The 18876-nt window shown below is 38.5% G+C and overlaps 1 protein-coding gene across 1 annotated transcript; it reads right to left on the reverse strand.

Annotated features, from left to right (window-relative positions):
- Positions 1 to 9534: 9534 nt before the first annotated feature.
- TICAM2 (TIR domain containing adaptor molecule 2) lies at positions 9535 to 15570 on the reverse strand. The gene is made up of 2 exons (XM_081944633.1): positions 15324 to 15570; positions 9535 to 10453 (listed from the first exon to the last, which is right to left on the reverse strand). Exon 2 carries the CDS (start codon positions 10403 to 10405, stop codon positions 9755 to 9757), a length of 651 nt encoding a protein of 216 aa, XP_081800759.1. The 5' UTR covers positions 10406 to 10453; positions 15324 to 15570; the 3' UTR covers positions 9535 to 9754.
- Positions 15571 to 18876: the final 3306 nt, after the last annotated feature.

Here is an 18876-nt window from a genome sequence, read left to right on the forward strand (position 1 = left end):
TTGAGATTGTCTTGGCAATGTTTCAGCGAGGTCTCACTCGCCATCTTCATGCTGGGTTTTGGGCTTAAAGTTTGATCGGAGCTGCTGTCTTTCTGTAAATCTTGGTGTGGAGGTATGGAGTGCTGGCTTTGTTTCAGTAAGTGGAATGATTGTGTGGTTGTATCATGATTGGTAGATTGGTGCTGATTGGTGCTGGCTATGTGTACATTGTTGTTTTGTATTGTAACGGCCTGGGTGGTGGGTGGGGCTCGTTTGTTGACTAGGGCTGGTTTCCAGATGTTTGGTAGGTGGGAGATATCGTCACGTTTATTCATGTTGTGGGGGTGTTTCTCTATTTCGATAGCTTCCATAATTATTCTCCTGTTGAAATGTTCTGTTTTGGAGATTAATCTGGTTCCTTCAAAATTGATTTCATGTCCTGTAGCTTTAAGGTGCTGGAAAAGGGAGGAAGTTTTTTCTTTTTTTCTTACTGCGTTCTTGTGTTCTGTGATGTGTGCATTTATTCTCCTGTTCGTTTGTCCTATGTATGTTGCAGGGCAGATTTTGCATGGTATTTCGTAGACTCCTTGGTTTTCTAGCTGGATCTTGTCTTTGGAGTTTCTTAAGATGTTGGCTATTTTTTGGTCGGTGCTGAAGGCTGTCTTGATATTGTGCTTGTGGATAATTTTGCTGATTTTATCTGTGGTGCCTTTGATGTAAGGGACTGAAACAAAGCCATACCCCCCCACCAAGATTTACAGAAAGACGGCAGCTCTGATCACACTTTAAGCCCAAAACCCAGCCTGAAGGTGGTGAGTGAGACCTCGCTGAAACGTTGCCAAGACAATCTCAATATATTCGTAGATTTTCACAAGTGTCGATATGAAGTAGCCTGAGCCTGTAGCCTGATTTTTAGGCCTGAACCAAAGTTTTAGGCTATCTCTGATATGCTGGTCTTGTTGTATTCGGGTCTTTTCCCGTGTAAGATTGAGATTGACACTTTTGTGATTTGGCCACATGGAAAAGAAAAACTGGACAACTTCCTCACACATCTCAACAGCCTACACCCCAAAATACAATTCATCATGGAAATAGAAGCAAACAACCAACTTCCCTTTCTGGATATCCTAATCTACAAAAAGCCCAATGGCTCCCTAGGACACACCATCTACCAGAAAAAAACACACACCAACCGCTACTTAAACGCACAATCCCATCACCTGCACAGATCAACTCTGTAGCCAAGACTCTCATCTCCAGAACCAAACGCCTAGCCGACAAAGATCACCTGAAAACGGAGTTACACTCTCACAGACATTAATCTCCAACGGATTAAAAAACAACAACAACCTAATCCAAAGGGAGACCCCCCCAAAAAACCGAGACAGAACAGGACAACAGCATCGCCCTCCTCCCTTACATCAAAGGCACCACAGATAAAATCAGCAAAATTCTCCACAAACACAATATCAAGACAGCATTCAGCACTGACCAAAAATAGCCAACATCTTAAGAAACCCCAAAGACAAATCCAGCTAGAAAATCAAGGAGTCTACGAAATACCATGCAAAATCTGCCCTGCATCATACATAGGACAAATGAACAGGAGAATAAATGCACGCATCACAGAACACAAGAACGCCGTAAGAAAAAAAGAAAAAACTTCCTCCCTTTTCTAGCACCTTAAAGCTACAGGACATGCTGGATTGAAAAATGTAGGTTATATATATCATTCTATGAATATCATCATAAACTCATTTTGTTGGGTGCCTGTATTCATGTAGTTATAATATTATCTATAGTTTCCCAAAGAAATCTGCAAACTTAAGGAATTATAAGGCTTAAAGAAGTTTTAATTTTTGAAGAAAAGAAATGCTACAGCAAAATAGCAAAGACCAATAAAGTGAAAGCATTCACCACTGAGAAAACAAAAATTGGAAAAAGAAGCAAGAGAATGAACAAGGTCATGATGCAGTGAAAAGAGGACTTTACACAATATATTTTGCAGGTTCATATTAAGCAATAACTTTAACACCACTTAACCCAGACATGGAAAGTGCAATTCTAGATAAAAACATCAAAGGAAGTAACAGGGCAATCTATTTTACTTTAGGGTTCTTCTGGTAAAGGTAAAGGTTCCCCTCGCACATACGTGCTAGTTGTTCCTGACTCTAGGTTCTTCTGGTATGATTGTGCTAACGTGTTTCTCCAGTCCTTGAGTCAACAGTAAAGTATACCAGCATAAATCCACCCAATAAAATTGAGCCCTAATCTGGATCAGTTGTAAAAAGCATACATGTGTACTTCTCAAGAATGGCTATAGCCAGAAACATCCAGAAGTAGCCTGTGGAATAGACAGTACCATAGGAACACACACACACCATACGTATACATAAAACAAAAACCAGCACATAAAATCCTGCACCAGAAAACCTGTGATATTCATGGGTGGCAGAATCCAAGTCTCATTGTGTAAAATTCTCGGAGGTACATATTTAATACTTTCCCAAAAGAGAATACTAACCCTGCCTTTAAATCTAAACTAAAGTAAATATGGCTAAAATGTGACTGGGAATATGCAGGTGTTCTTTCCTGAATGTTTTTTTTTCTTTTTACCTTTTAGGTAATTAATCTAAAGACGTCTCCCAAAAGGAATCAACAATGTACAAATAAGCTTCTTGCTAGACAAATCATAAAGCACAACAAATCTCTAATGACAGTAGTGTAATGAGCTTTTATAATTGATTAAACTAGTATGCTGCCTGATTCCCAACAAGTCTGGGCAACTCATAACAACCAAACTACAATAAAATCAATAAAATATAATCTATAATAAATGTGACAGCTAGATGAAATGCAATGGGTAGGGGGTGGAGTATTCACCACTCTTCTCCACAACAGCAAAACAATCTTGTGCTCTCAAATTGGCTTTAGGAATCACACTAGCGGGTACTGAAAGACAAAGATCCTTCTCCCATTTCTATGCTGGTATTCCTTGGCTTATGACCATTCAGCGACCATTCAGCGACCATTCAAAATTACGGTGGCACTGAACAAATGGTATTTAAAACGGGTCCTTTTAGTTCCAGCCTTTGCCACATCCCATGGTTGTGTGATTTTGATTTCCCTGATGGCTTCCCAGTCAGCAAAGTCAGCAAAAAGTCAGAAGTCAGAGTTATGATTCTCATGGCATCACTTAATAATGGCAACTGAGATTACTAGAATTGTCATGGCTAAGTGATATGGTCACTTCACATCCCATTTTATGACTGCATTGCTTAGTGATGGCAGTTCCAGTCCCAATTGTTATTTTAACCTGAAGACTTCCTGTAAAACATTTTTCAGACAGTTTAACAGCTTCCACATCTACTGATTACAATGTGTTTCAAAGCTGGACTACTATTACCTTGAATTACAGGATGCTACTAGGGAAGGTTCATTCTATCTATATATAAACAGGAAAAGTTAAGCCTATCAGCTTGTGAAACTAGTTAGATCCTGAATAGATCAAATTCCCTGGTTAGTTGTGAAACAGACAGCAGGACAAGCAAATTGGCAGATACAATGAAAGGACGTCCCTGTTCTTTGCATCCCTAAAAGATTGGTAGGTGGAAAAGATCTGCTTTCTTAAGAAAAAAACGAAAATGAAAGAACAAACATTTGCTACCAAAAAAAGGTCTTGAAAATAGAAAGTGATATCAATTGAAGCCTGCAAACTTAGTCCTGTTAGTTGCCAAAACATATGGCCTTTCCAGCACCTCCTACATCTCCCTCAGTTACGGGGTGTGCTTCTTGTACTGATAGAGCACTCTGCTGTTTGTCAAGTGCTCATTGAGCAGCAATTAAGACTTTCAAACATTCCTCACTTCAAAGGCATATTTCAAGAAACTTATCAGTTTTGACTAAGCAACACAACAGAACAAATATCTTTCACAAGATACCATTAATTTGTGTCTCTCTCTATATCATCTAAAGTCTAGCTCTTTGGAAGTGTTTTGACAATAGTTTTTTTTGTTTCTTTGTGCCTCAGTGTAATAAGTAACATTATTTTAGCTAGCAGTTTATTTTTGTTTGTTTATTTTATCTGAATAGTGACAGAGTTGTTGTGCAATGACTTTATCTATGCTTCAAAATGCTTAAGAGCAAAGGTACATCAGACATGCCAAAAAGAGCGCTTTCCTGCTTGTCTGTTAACTGTTTTGCCCTCACTGGCTTTCTGACATGTAAATTCATATTTGAAACCAAGCAGTTGTGGGAAATTACAAAAGAAAAAAGAAAAAGAATGAAATGTGCAGCATCACTTCACATTCATCTTTTCTACATGCATACATATGAAAACCCCAAGTGGAGAACTGGGGGTGGTGGGTGGTTAACAGCAGAGTTGAGAAAATGCTTTGCTTGTTTGTTTAAATTTATATGCCACCCCTCTCACTATCAAAATCATTCAGGGAAAGTATTGTGCTAAGATACCACTTTTCCATTCGCGAGATAAATTTCATTACTTCATCGAAACAGTATCATTTAATACTTTTAGAATAATGTAAAATTGCCTGTTTAATATTGACTTTTATGAAAGTGCCTGAGGGCAGATGAATATTGTCAGGGCAGATATATTGACACTGTACTTCTGAAAAACTGAAACATCATATCCATGACATGTTAGCCACTTTAGATATTGCTCAAAATAGATGGACAAAGATTACTAGACATAACTTCAGAACATATTATTGGTAGGGCATTGTTTTAATAAAATACAATAAAAACATATTTCTTCAACAAGGAAAATCAAGTAAGAATGCATATAAATACCCCTTTCATGAAACTAGTGAAACCTGGGAAATAATGAATATATGCTGGATAAATTGATAATGTCCAGGCCACAAATGTTGTTATATTATTTGTGTGACAACTAGGTAAAGCATTACTAATGGTTGGTAGAGCTGTTGGGTTGGTAGCTACTGGAAAGCAGTCATAATATTGGATACAAGACCTTGTGCTAGATGCAATGTGGTGTTTTAGTCTGGCTTAGAGCAGGGCTGCCAAAAGTGGAGCCCTGTAATATCCTTTTAACGCCAGCTAGAGTGGGTGGAGCCAAAGTTTAGCCTGCATTTTACAGTTTTGGAAAGTTTAAATAAGGTTGTTAAGATAGGGCACTCAAATCTGGGTAGCAAAAGTTCAATGGCAGTAAAGTGACATAGAAAATCTTTGTAGCCTTCATGTAGTTGCCCAGAGATTTGCAGCAAGATCTGACAGCCCAAGTCAAAAAACAAACTAGAATCCAGAATATTTATAAATGTTTAAGACAGTCCTTTCACTTTTGAAACTCTGTCTCCAAATGTGCTCAGTAGCTACTCACTGCTGAATTGCAGTTCTCAACATGCAATGCAGAATCTGACCTCAAACTTACAGAGGTTTTGCATGTCTGGCTTGGCATATTGTGAGAATCTTGACAATTGTGTTATTTGTTTGTTTAGGAAATTTATATGGCTGCCTACCTGTTCACAGCGACTCTTGGCAGCTTACAAGAAATAAAATCACAGTATAGAATTAATTTTTTTAAAAAAATTAAAAAATTAAATATAGTAACCCCCTACTCCCGGTGACAACACACAGTCAAATGAGCCATTTGATCAGCTGCATCCCACTCTGGGTTCCTCAGGCCTGCTGGCAAAATCAAGCCTTCAAGGCCTTATGAAAGAGTATCAAGTGGGGGCCAGTAATTTCTGAAGGAATGATATTTCAAAGGGAGGGATTTTTAATAAATCATGATTCATTTATCCATTGACTGAATTCATTAGTGCAAGACTAACAACTACATTCTCAAAACATACTAACCTTGATCATTTTATCTTCTTGGCTGGGGGAGGAGATGGCTTCTTGTGCAAGCTTTCTCTATTTAATTTCTAAGTCAGTGTCTTGTATGAATGCTGGTTAATGGATTGTATGAGCGCAACCAGAATTTAGTGAATAAAGCACCGTAGCTATGTTCATATAACATATTAAGAACTAAAGCACAGTTACAAACTAAACAATTCAATTCATACAACTCCAAGCCATGGGCAGAAATCTTATGCACTGTCAAAATTAACCAGATCACATTAATTTTTTTGCATTGAGTGAATCCAGCAGTTATATTTTATAATGTAGCATATCACGCATACCCCTTGACAGGTGAAAATCTACATGTGCTATAATCTTTATAGCAAGGATGTCCAACCTTTGTAACTAAGATTTGTGGACTTCAACTCCCAGAATTCCCCATATGCTTGTAGTATGTGAGAAATGTAGATTTCCATCTCTCTAAGCTTTGTTAACGTTTTCCTGCTGCTTAAAATGTCATGTTATGAATTACTGTGTCTGTATCCTATTTATAGTGTTTGTTCCCTTCCAGTGCAATAGGAAGCTTTTGTCTGCACTGTTTAAAAGGTTAAACTCTGCCTGTCTTGAGAACAGTCAGCATAGGAAGATGTTTTTGACTGTGTTAGCTTCAGTCAGGACATAAAAGGCTTTCTACCCGGGCAAAATGGAATTTATCCTAGCGGACAACCTTAATGGTATGTCAGGCATTCATTGCTGCCTATCTGAACAAGAACAGCATGTACTGCTGATTGTCTGCCAGCTAGCGTTGGCTACTACTAACTGCACCTTATTCCCCTCAGCCAAGGTCTTTGGCACAATAATACTCACAACATAATGGAAAAGCAAACGTTTATGGTCAGTCCCCCCCACCCCAAAGCTTGTATTTGTTTCCTGTGAACAGCAGTTAAAAAGGGTAAGCCATTAGATATGTTAATGAAATACCAATAAAACAGGGTACCTAATCATAGTACCCTTGACCCTAAATAGGATTCCCAAAGGGTTAAAAATCCTTCATGGATAGAACTTTACAAAACTGGGCTTCTTTTTGAAATGTGCTTGCCATAGGGACATTGGAGATGGGCATGTAACATTAGCAATTGGCTTGGAGATAAAAATTTCACTACATCTTCCCTAGGTTAGATGATATGCACTCAGGAGTTGAGATGTTTCAATGTATTCTAATGTTTTCAAACTTCTACTTTCATGGCAGCATGTTGGATCAGATTTTTTGAAGCTTTTGTAATAGGCTGGTAATCTTTTAAAAATTGCTGGTTGAATATGCAGCACGCAATGTCTCAACAATAAAAACAATGTCCCAAAGGTAATATCTGTGGCCTATATACCAGTTGTACTTCCAGACTGATTTTTTGGAAATCTGAATTATTTTAGGATATACCATTAGCTTTTTGTTTTAGAAAACATCAGATGGTTTTAAAAAAATAAATACATTTGCTTTTTAAAATTATTCTGGTGAAATTATGAAAAAGGAATCAGACTGGGCAAGTTCATTTCACAGCTTTCTGATAAGTCTAAGGAACCTTTACAAAGTCAGTCAAGATAAGGAGTAGGTTCCTAGTTTTATCAAATGCCTGTTAATTTTAATGTTTTTAATTTGTGCTTTTTATTGTATTGTAAGCCACCCAGTGTGATTTTGAAAAATAAGATGGACAGTATATAATTTAATTAATAGAATCAGCAATAAATGTATAGGTTATGTTAAAATAATTATATTTAATGCTTTAACTTAGTACAAGACAAATAGAGAGGGGAGCTCTAGGAACCATAAAATTAACAAAAAGAGCAATTTAGATGGTAATTTAGATGGCAACAACATCTGCATAGTTTACCAGACTGCTAAGCCATAATGTGATTTGTGTTTTGATTTTGTGAGTGTAAACCCAGTAATTGTGGCTTATAATTTATGCCTGTGTGTTCTGTATCAATCATGGCCTTTTCAATAAAACAATATTGCATTACTTGTTAGTTATATCCATTCCTTCCTTCAAAAATTCAAGATGACACGTGTAACTAGCTCTCCTTGCAGCATATAATTATCACCTAATTTTATTCCATAATGACCTTTTGAAGTAGATTGGGTTGAGAAAGAATGATTGATCTGAAGTCATCCATTGGCTTCCATGGTTGAGGGTGGATTTGAAGCAGACCTTGTAATTCCATTGTGTTCCTTCAAAAATGCAGTTTCTATTTCAGCTATTCCAACAAAAAGTCTTGGAATTGCTAGGTCAGTTTGATCCAAATGGAAATGATATTATTACACTGAATAAAAGAGCAGCATAAAATGAACACTGTAATTCTCAACTGGGATCAGGGGAATGTGAGAGATTGTCCTGCCAAGCAGCATTTAAAGATGAAAGACAGATACTATATTTTAAAAGGATTAAAAATATAGTAACACACAGTAATTAGTTGGGTTTACATATCCTACGTAAGCCATAAATTATTTATATAAGACTGGTTCATAACTTAAATCACATTATGGTTTAGTGCAAAATGTGTGGACTAGATAACAAAAATGTACATTTCTTTAATCCCTTTATGATGTCTAGTCATAAGTATTTCCATATTCTGAAATATTACTAAAATCCATAATAGGATGAACATTCACATCACAAACAGTGCTTACTCTTTAAATCTGTTTTAACTCTTAGAATATATCAGGTGAGACTAGGGGTGGGTTCCTGCCAGTTCTAACCTCTTCTATAGAAGAGGCTCCACAAATCTACAGTGCCATTTAGAACCGGTTCAATCTCCTTCCTCCCGCCCGTCCACACATCATCAAGATGAAGAGTGAGAGGTTGACAAGTCTTAAAGCTGTCAAGTTTGAACACCTCTGGGGTTTTTTTCTAAAGGGTTAGGGGTACAAGGATCTTGTAACTTGACAGCTTTAAGACTTGCACACTTCAATACTAGAGTTCCTGAGCCAACATGACTGGAGGAGGAATTATGGGAGTTGAAGTCCACAAGCCTTAAAGCTGTCAAGTTTGAACACCCCTGTTTTTTTTCTAAAGGGTTAGGGGTACAAGGGTCTTGTAACTTGATAGCTTTAAGACTTGCACACTTCAATGCCAGAGTTCCTAAGCCAACATGACTGGAGGAGGAATTCTGGGAGTTGAAGTCTACAAGTCTTAAAGATGTCAAGTTTGAACACCCCTGGGTTTATTCCCCCTAAAGGATTAGGGGTGCAAGGGTCTTGTAACTTGACAGCTTTAAGACTTGCGTGCTTCAAATGCCAGAGTTTCTGAGCCAACATTTTGGTTTCTAAGCAAGAGCATTGTTAAGTGAGTTTCACCACATTTTACAAGTTGGTCACGCCCACCCAGTCACATGGCCAGCAAGCCACTCCCACAAAGCAGGCCACATCTACAGAAGAGGTTCTAAAAAAATTTGAAACTCATCACTGGGTGAGACCATCATTTCATGATGTTTCACAGTGATTTCTCAATGGTTCAGATAGTTGTCTTTCTAACCCTTGTCACCTGGAATCCTTGAAGTGAATATCCTACAAATAGAATGCTTACTCCATACATAGTCCTTTGATCCCTCTCTTTAAGACTTTTAAAGCTTACAGCTAGAATGGTGGAAAATAAGAACTTTTCTTGGTAGCATTATTTCAGGAAACTCATCTGAAGAGGAGCTTTAAGTATTCAAAACAAAATCAAGAATATGGACATAGTTTAGAGTATCACAGGATCTTTGAACAAATAAATTACTTTTTAAAAAATGCATTTGTAATGCTAATGTTTTTCAAGCTAATGTTTTTCAGACGTGCTAGTACTGTATTTCCCATCTTTGCCGGTCCCTGTGATTATTGCTTAAGCTGGTTGTGAACACTCTGTTCTAGCCTAGCCTTTCTGAAAGGCAGCTGGTTTGGGAAAACTGCTTTTTACATTTATCACTAAAGGATTTTGGGGACGATTTCTTTCTTTCTTCCATACCGCCACACTTTTTCCTGCTGCCTATATCGAGCTTCTTGGAAAATTTTCTTTACTTGAACAGAAAATCCAGGACTATCTTCTTGAAGAACATTAATACACTGTAGGATGAAAGGAGTCCTTTCCCATGAGAGTGGTCTATTTCGTGGCTGCATGGGTATCACACTGTTATGTTTGTGTGGGATGGTCAGTGCACCCAAAAGAGAAGTATATGATTGGAATTCACACCAAAGGTCTCTTAAGAAGTTTTCTGTCAGCAGTATAATTATCCAGGCAGAATTGTTAATGGCATCAGTTAAATTTTCCAGTAAATGCCTACCACTAGGCATTTCCGCAAAAATGATTCCTGGTTTGATACAATATTCAGTTTGTAAGAGGTCTTGGACTCTAATGGCTTCTTCTATATCTTCCTCAGCATGAAGAATCACAAACCTGTAAAACTCATCTTCAAACTCCTCATCACTGCTACCATTTAGGTCTTGGATGCTAGGATGGCAACAGTTTTCTAATGTGGAGTTTTGGTTAAAGTGGTGTTCGTTTTGACTAGCACACTTAGTCTTCATTCTGTTCTTCAGAAAAGTGGGATAAATTCTTCTGGAAATATTGTTTCCCATTGTGGCTAACTCTTAAAAGTAAAGAATTGGTAACCTCATTTCTCCAGTCTGTAAAACAAAGGGAAAAGAAGGAAGTATATTATTATCAGAGTTAACCTGAAAAGAATGTAGGTCAAGGAATATGGGACGGAAGTTATTAAAGGGTTGCAAAGGCAAGATTGGAGAAGAAAATATAGCTTCAGGAAATAAAAGAGAAGTCTTCTTATTTATAGAGAGAAATGAGTGCGGAGTTCTGAAATCTTGAATATTTAAGACATTCTATAGAATTTAAAAAAAAAAAACCCTTAATGATATTTTACAAATGTTCTCAAAGGAATCCAAAGTTCTAACTTCTCTCTTAACATATCTTTGTCAAACATGCACTTTTACTGCACATTGCTACACTAATAAGCTTTAATAAATCTTACTGCTGATACTGATGAAAGAAGCCATTTTTGCAAGTCTGTAGTGGTTAAGGTAATAGGTTAGAAACTGGGAGACTATGAGTTCTAGTCCTGGCTTAGTTATGAAACCAGTTGGGTGACCCTGGGCCAGTTCCTTTCACACAGTCTCTTGGTTTCTAGCTGAAACCACTTGACCAAACTGGCTGTATTATTCAACCATAAGGTAAAGGTAAAGGTTCCCCTCGCACATATGTGCTAGTCGTTCCAGACTCTAGGGGGTGGTGCTCATCTCCATTTCAAAGCCAAAGAGCCAGAGCTGTCTGAAGAACTCTTCATGGTCATGTGGCCAGTATGACTAAACGCTGAAGGCGCACAGAACACTGTTATCTTCCCACTAAAGGTGGTTCCTATTTTTCTACTTGCATTTTTACATGCTTTTGAACTGCTAGGCTGGCAGAAGTATTCAACCATAGGGAACCATTAAGAAGTTGTCATCTGCTCCTAGAGAGTGTACCAATTTCCTGGCATCAGAGATGGCAGATTTTGTATGAGTCAAAGTGAAAGTTGACTTTTTTCCACTAATCCCTCATATCTTATAAATCTGTGAGGTTAATGCTTAAAAAGTAGAGGAGAAAGAACAAAGATAATCTGCCCAATAATCAAAGCAGAAGGCTCAGTTCTTTGAAATGAAATATGAACAGATTCTCATGCAAAACCGAAACACATCATTCATTTAATTAGCTAGTGTATGAATTTAATTTGGAATTATGTGTGCTTTCATTTTTAAATAAAATCCTTTTTATTTCTAAAGATTTGGCTTCATTAGATTGTTTGCTAAAATTTCTGTGTGCAAGACTATATTATTATACCACCACTATTCCTTATGTTTCAGGACATTTGTTACAATGGATGTTGGACAGGAAAGATCCAAAGCACTTTGCTTTCTGTTTTCCTAGAACTAGGTTTAAGCACAAATACCTTGATAAGAGCACTTCAAATTCTTCCATTGGAAAGACTACAATATTGTGAGGTTATTTGTCCTAATTGGTGAGAACTGGAGGAGTGTAGAAACAGAAAATATGTTTTGTCTCATGTATGTAATAATCTGTTATTAACAAAAGCATTGTTACTCAAAGTTTGTATGGACAATTCAACAAGGAAAGGACAATTCAACAATCTGACAAAAATGAAATTCAGATAATTTTGGATCAGCCGTTACAACACACATACAATGTTTCCAGGTCTATACAGTTGCACTTAAAATACATGAGAAGATCTGCTCCACAAATCAGCTTTAATGATATTAGTTCTATTGTATTATTAGATCTAAGTTGTCATTTTTTAAATTTCCACTCATTGTTTTTACCTCCATCCCTTTTTTTCCAGATTAAAAAAAATATTTTTAGCTTTTTGTGTAATTTTTTTGTATTTGGTATTTTTTTCATCCTTTTAAATTCCTTTCCACTTTCCTTTTTTTTTACACCTCCTTGGTTTGCTGACATGGGATAGATTGTACATCATGAGAACTGGCAAAAATATTAAACTTCATTAGAAAGACTTTTCACTAAAATCTATGAAAGGTAGCTAAGGATCAGTACATATTTTTTTGTATCTGTGTATGTTACCCAAAGTACAGGCCTCAGCTCCAATTAAGGAATGAGGGCAAGAAGAAATTCCTGAAAACTGTTAAGATCTTTTTACTAAGTGTTTGGTGGACAAAATCACACATATTCCTTCAGGGCTAATGAGTCCAATGAGTTGACATGGATGATGTTTTCTCCTATCATTGGAGATTCATCTGATCTTGTGAATTCCAATGATGTAGAAGAATCCTATGTGAATACTGAATATGTGGGCTGGATCTTTGCCCTTCCTGGGTCATTTTAGCAATGGAGATGAAGAGCTAAATCCAAAAAATGCCTCTTTGAAATGGGAGTGGTACCATCACCTTTGACAAAGGCAGCAGTACGCTCTCTTCTCAAATAGCAATCCTTGACAATTTCCACCTTGTCTCTAACCTTTTCTTTCTTGAAAAAGGAGGCGGCCATCAAATTAAGAGGATCTGTGTAAAACAATTTATCTAGAACCCTTTGAGTTAGAATTCATATTAGGGCGTAGGATTGAAATGATACCACTTGGTTTTGTGGATAATCTATAGCTATGAGGAACTGAATGGGAAGAAGCTCACTAGACAGAGGGACTGTTGATCCAGAAGTCATTTAATTCCAGAATCCAGACTTATTCCAACTCTAGGTTGTTGCTTTTATCTGAGAATTCAAGAACATGTTATGTTCTTTCTAACTTTTAAGTCCCTGCTATGTATCTCATAAGCATTCTCCAATTTGTATTACAGGTAGTCCTTCAATTATGACAGCAATTGGGCTACATATGGACGCTTCTAAGCACCGATTGGTGTGGGCCAAGGGCAAATGCTATGAAATGTGGAAAGGCTGGTGTGACGATTACAGGGTACAGGCAGGCAGGCAGTGGGTGGCAACAGAGGATGAGATTCTCTAGATCTCGTACTCTATAGCAGAAGTCCTTGGGAGAAAAAAATGATGTGAATGATCTACAGGAGCGACTTGTGACCTTCTCTCCTAGCTTTCCCATTAATTTTTCTTGTGGGAAGTCAGCAGGAGAAGGTCACAAGTGGCCATCACATGACTGCATAAACACCCAGATCATGATCATGAGACTGCAGTGATGTTGCGATAGCCACAATTTCGCAGTCAGTGATAAATCTCCCTCATTCAGTACTATTGTAATTTTAAACAGTTACCGAACAAGTGGTCATAACTTGAGGACTAGTGTTACTGCAAATGTTGCTTATATAATATAGGTGACATTATAGATGGTATTGCTTAAATGATTATGAAAAAGAAACAAACAGAACCAGATCTCATTTGTATTGAATGGAGAAAAATCCCAGAAAAAAGCAAGAGCAAACCACTTCCACATTGTGGCAAAAACAAAATTTGGGGGAAGCAATATCTTTACATAATGAATATGCCTGTTTCTCATTTCAATTTTACTCTAGAGCAGTGTTTAACATCAGTGTGAACTTCCATTTCCAGAATTCCCCCGTGAGAATGCTGGGATGATGTCACCAGATAGAGCATCTTCAATAGATATTTACAATTAGTCCTCAAGTTATGACCATACCCATAATTGAGCCCAAAATTTATGCTGCTAAGTGAAAGATTTGTTAAGTGAATTTTCTCCCATTTTACAACTGTTCTTGCCACTGTTGTTAAATGAATCATTGAATTTGTTAATTTAAGCACATGGTTGTTAAGTGAATCTGGATTCCCCAGTGACTTTGCTTGTCAGAAGGTAGCAGAAGCTGATCACAGGACCCCCAGAACACTTCAACCATCATAAATATGAACCAGTTGCCAAGCATCTGAATTTTGATCATGTGGCCATGGAGATGCTATAACAGTTGTAAATGTAAAAAAATGGTCATAAGCCTTTTCAGTGCCTTTGTAACTTTGAATGGTCATTAAATGAACTGTTGTAAGTCAAGGACTACCTGTATTTGTTTGCTTGTTTGTTTGTTAAATTTATTGGCTGCATTTTCATTTCTGAAGTGAAAAGAGTGTAAATAGAAAGAAGTAAGATAATTTCTTACTTGTCATCTTGACATCTTACAACGTCAGCTCTCCCACAGGAGTTGCATTGGCTGCCGATCTGCTTCCAGGTACAATTCAAGGTGCTGGTTATCACTTTCAAAGCCTCACATCTACACAACACCAACCCCCACCCCCAGGAGGTATATCTGGTGGGATCCAGAAGAAAGGCCTTCTCCGTGGTGGCTCCCTCCCATCCCTGTGGAGATTAGATTGGCCCCCAGTCTGACACTGTTACACAAGGTCCTGAAACCTGGTTTTGCCAGTGGGCCTGGGGAACCCTGAGTGGGATGAAGCCCATCAAGTGGCTTCTTTGATTGAGTGTTGTCATAGGAGGATGAGAGGGTTATTGTTTTTTTAATGTTCCTATATTGCGTTTTTATTTTGGTGAGCCGCCTGCAGTCATTGAGAGCGAGTGGACATCCCTACAAATTTTTCTTAAATAAATAACAGAACAACAAAATAATGAAAAAGAACGATATTAAGATTCAGGGCAAGAAAAATAACTCAAAACAGCAAACCACAATTTTGCTACCGATATGTTTCATGAATCCCTGCATTTAAACCTGAACACATCCTTCCTCTTGCCAAGCTATCAAACAGTTGCCATAACTTGCTCAGTCGGAGGAATTTGACTTTCACACTTCCAGAAGTTTGCAAGCTAACCCAAGAAGACCCGGGGAGGGGGGGTGGTAATGTATTTCCTCAAAAGCCCACTGTGGCTTTCACAGCCCTCCCAAACCAAAACTTTTCGATTTGTTTCGGCTTCCAACTGCCCTCATCCGTAGCCACTTTGGGAAAGCTGAGCTCGAAACTAAAACGGTTCAGCAACTCAGGATCTTTGCGCGACTATTACGCTAACTCTCAGCTCCCTTCTCCCCCCGTGGGGCGCGAAGCGACATTTACCAGCTTCATCGGGCGACGAAATTCCTCAGAACCCGGCGCAAAATGTACCATCGGAAACCACCAACTCCTCGCAATTCGTCCGCCCGGAATAAACCACACAGCGGAGTTACCGACTCTCATCTCGACCAGGGGAAGAAAAAGAGAAGCGAAGGCGGGGCGGGGCCGGCTGACGCGCCGCGACCTCGTTCGCTGTTCCCGACCGCAGTTCTCGGCTTTTAAGTTCATACGGGTCAGTTATGTTGAAGGGTTATCCTAATTCGGGTTTGAGCCCTTACGTTTGCGAAATCGAAGTTACTTCTTATCCCAAGGGTGCTTCTATTCACACGGCATATTCAGTCACGCGTTAGCCGATCCTGTGGTGGGATGGAATCCAGCTTCTGGTTCTTTTCTTCATGAATGGCTCAGGAAGCTGAATACTCAAACTAAGTCTATGGCTTGCTGGTGGGTCCGGGTGCGGTTCATACGGCAGGTGTTTGGCTTAGTTCAAGAAACCATTTAAGAGACAAGCAATCAGCTAAACCAGTAATTTCTGATATGCTACAATTTATTAAAATATTGAGATAGGGGAAAAATTGTATTCCACATTTTCTATTTATTCTTCCAGTCCCGCTCTGGATTTTAAATAGTACATTCTGTAGAACACACAGAACAAGATTTTGTGTCATTTTACCAGAATTGTAAGGCTAGTTACAGATGGCAGCAGGCCCTTTTCATTAGATCTTTGTGGGGGGGGGGGGGAGGTACTGTTACACACTGATTTTAAAACTTCTGCACAATTGTTTTCCATCATCAAGTTTTCAGATACCCAATAAGCCACAGGCTAGCTTTCTGTCCTCTGAAATCCCATTCTCTATAGTCTATGGCCCTGTGTACCATGTGAACCCAGAAGATGGAAAAGGGCTGGCTATTTGTTATACAGGTGAAACTCGAAAAATTAGAATATCGTGTAAAAGTTCATTTATTTCAGTAATGCAACTTAAAAGGTGAAACTAATATAGGACATAAGACTCATTACATGCAAAGCAAGATAGTTCAAGCTGTGATTTGTCATAATTGTGATGATTATAGCGTACAGCTCATGAAAACCCCAAATCCACCATCTCAGAAAATTAGAATATTACATGCAATCAGTAAAACAAGGATTGTACATAGAACAATATCGAACCCCTGAAAAGTATAAGCATGCATATGTACTCAATACTTGGTTTGGGCCCCTTTTGCAGCAATTACTGCCTCAATGCAGCATGGCATGGAAGCTATCAGCCTGTGGCACTGCTGAGGTGTTATAGAAGACCAGGTTGTTTCAATAGCGGCCTTAAGCTCTTCTGCATTGTTTGGTCTCATGTCTCTCATCTTTCTCTTGGCAATGCCCCATAGATTCGCTATGGGGTTCAAGTCTGGCGAGTTTGCTGGCCAATCAAGCACAGTAATCCAACAGTCATTGAACCAGGTTTTGGTGCTTTTGGCAGTGTGGGCAGCTGGAAAATGAAGTCAGTATCCCCATAAAGCTTGTCTGCGGAAGGAAGCATGAAGTGCTCCAAAATCTCCTGGTAGACGGCTGCGTTGACCCTGATCTTGATGAAGCACAGTGGTCCAAAGTCCTCTTTTCTGATGAGAGCAACTCACCTGACCTGAACCCCATAGAGAATCTATGAGCAGGGGGTTGCATTAAACCTCCAAATTCCCTTCCAACCCTATGATTCTATGACTTCTATGAAATAAAGATGTAATTGACATGTAGATTTGGGACCAGCAAAACAAACAGTTAAGTCCACTGTACAAATCTGGAGACAGTAAAGCCTAATGATTTACAATCTAAGATCACAGATATATTTACTTTCTTTATGAGCTGGCTTTTTATTGATGAAATGGAAACTGTGATCAATGTTATTTCATTTACTTAAGGTTCAATTATTTGCTTAAAAACTATGCTGAATGTTTTCTTATATGCAACGTTTGTTTTCCATGTATGAAAGTATTGTTTTTCCTCCAAAAAGGAATTAAAAATTGTTCCCATTTATAGCTAATGTAACCATGGGTAAAATGCCATTGCAAAACAATTTGTGATTTTTGACTTTGCACAACCAAAAATTGTGGCTTAACATGGCATTCAAGCCTGATATGGCAATTGGTGATTTCCCAAAATAAGAATTTTAGTTCCTAGAAGTTTGTTATCAACTACAAAATGCATTTTGTAAACCAAAATGGTTTCTGGTTCAGGTACAGGATAAGTCACAATTCTTTTTTACACTTTAATGCATGAAAGATAAAATGGCAGTGTGTATGTTTCTTAACTGAACCTTTTTGCTTAGTGTACATTTACAAATTCTGGTTACTGCAGTTAGGGGCTCCCATTAAATTGTTCTTTATTAAAACTTTTCCCATCAGATGTGTTGAAGTTTTGCAAAATTATTAAACAGCACTTTTATAGTTTCAATTTACCTGAAAGGCAAGGGAAGGCTGGATTAGAGTATATGACTTCAGTTTGATAGGAATATTCTTTTCAAAGTTGCTGTTATGGTCTAGATGAGCAGTAACCAACTGGTGGTCCGTGAGATAATGTTGGTGGTCCGCAGAAAAATTATTTGCATTTTTTATATTGCACTAAATCAGGGGTCCTCAAACTATGGACCCTGGACTGGATATGTACAATGAATGTTTGTGTTGCTCAGAGTCTCCCCCTTTGGAGTCTTTTTGTGTGGGGCAGAGGGAGGGTAGAAATTCTGACTTGGGATCTGCTTCAGTCTCCCGGTGCAGGACTTTGGGTGAAGGCTGCAGGGAAGCACCACTGGTTGCGAAGAGCCGGAGGGCCTTGTTCCAGTGGGATTGCATCATGGCCTGGAACTGGCTGACCATTTCAGCCCGCTGAGCCTCCAGGTACAGGTACCTGGCCTTGCACTCCCACAGATCTTCCATCTGCTTGGAAAACCTATGCTTGTAGTCCTCAGTGAGGTGCTTCTGCTGAGCCTCCTTCTCAATCAGATCCAATTTAAACTGAGCCAGCTATTTTGCCAACTCTTTCTTGTGGCTGCTTATCTCCAACTGTTTTCTATTGGAGCCCTAAGGAGCCCGGGTGGGCAGGTGAGGCATAGCTGGGAGGGGAGGGACGAGTAGAGGCTGGTGAGACGCGCCTTGACGTGAGTGGCATCAAGTTGGCCACGCCCAACCAGCCACTTATTAGGCAGATCATATTAGTGGTCCGCGGGATTTAAAATTATAAGATTAGTGTTGGGAACCCCTGGTCCAGATGACCCAGTTAGCACATCAAGGACATTCATTTTCTTTATTCCTACAAACACGTATTAGGTCTTTCACTGATTTCTTTTATTTACAAATGCTCCCCCCCCCATAAGTTTTTCTCACAATTTCAAAGTAGTTCTCAATTTATTTATTGTAACTATTTTCTCTCCCATCTCCTCAAGTTTCTTCAGTTGTGTTAACACAGTACTTGACTCTCAAATTATTTTTGGAATATTTACCAAGTCATGTGATTTCCAGAAGAGGAAACAAAAAATTTCCACTGCATCATTTTTAGTAGGTTTTTTTTCCTGTA

Source organism: Natrix helvetica, assembly GCF_964273705.1.
Source record: "Natrix helvetica genome assembly, chromosome: 2".
Taxonomy (NCBI): Eukaryota; Metazoa; Chordata; class Lepidosauria; order Squamata; family Natricidae; genus Natrix; species Natrix helvetica.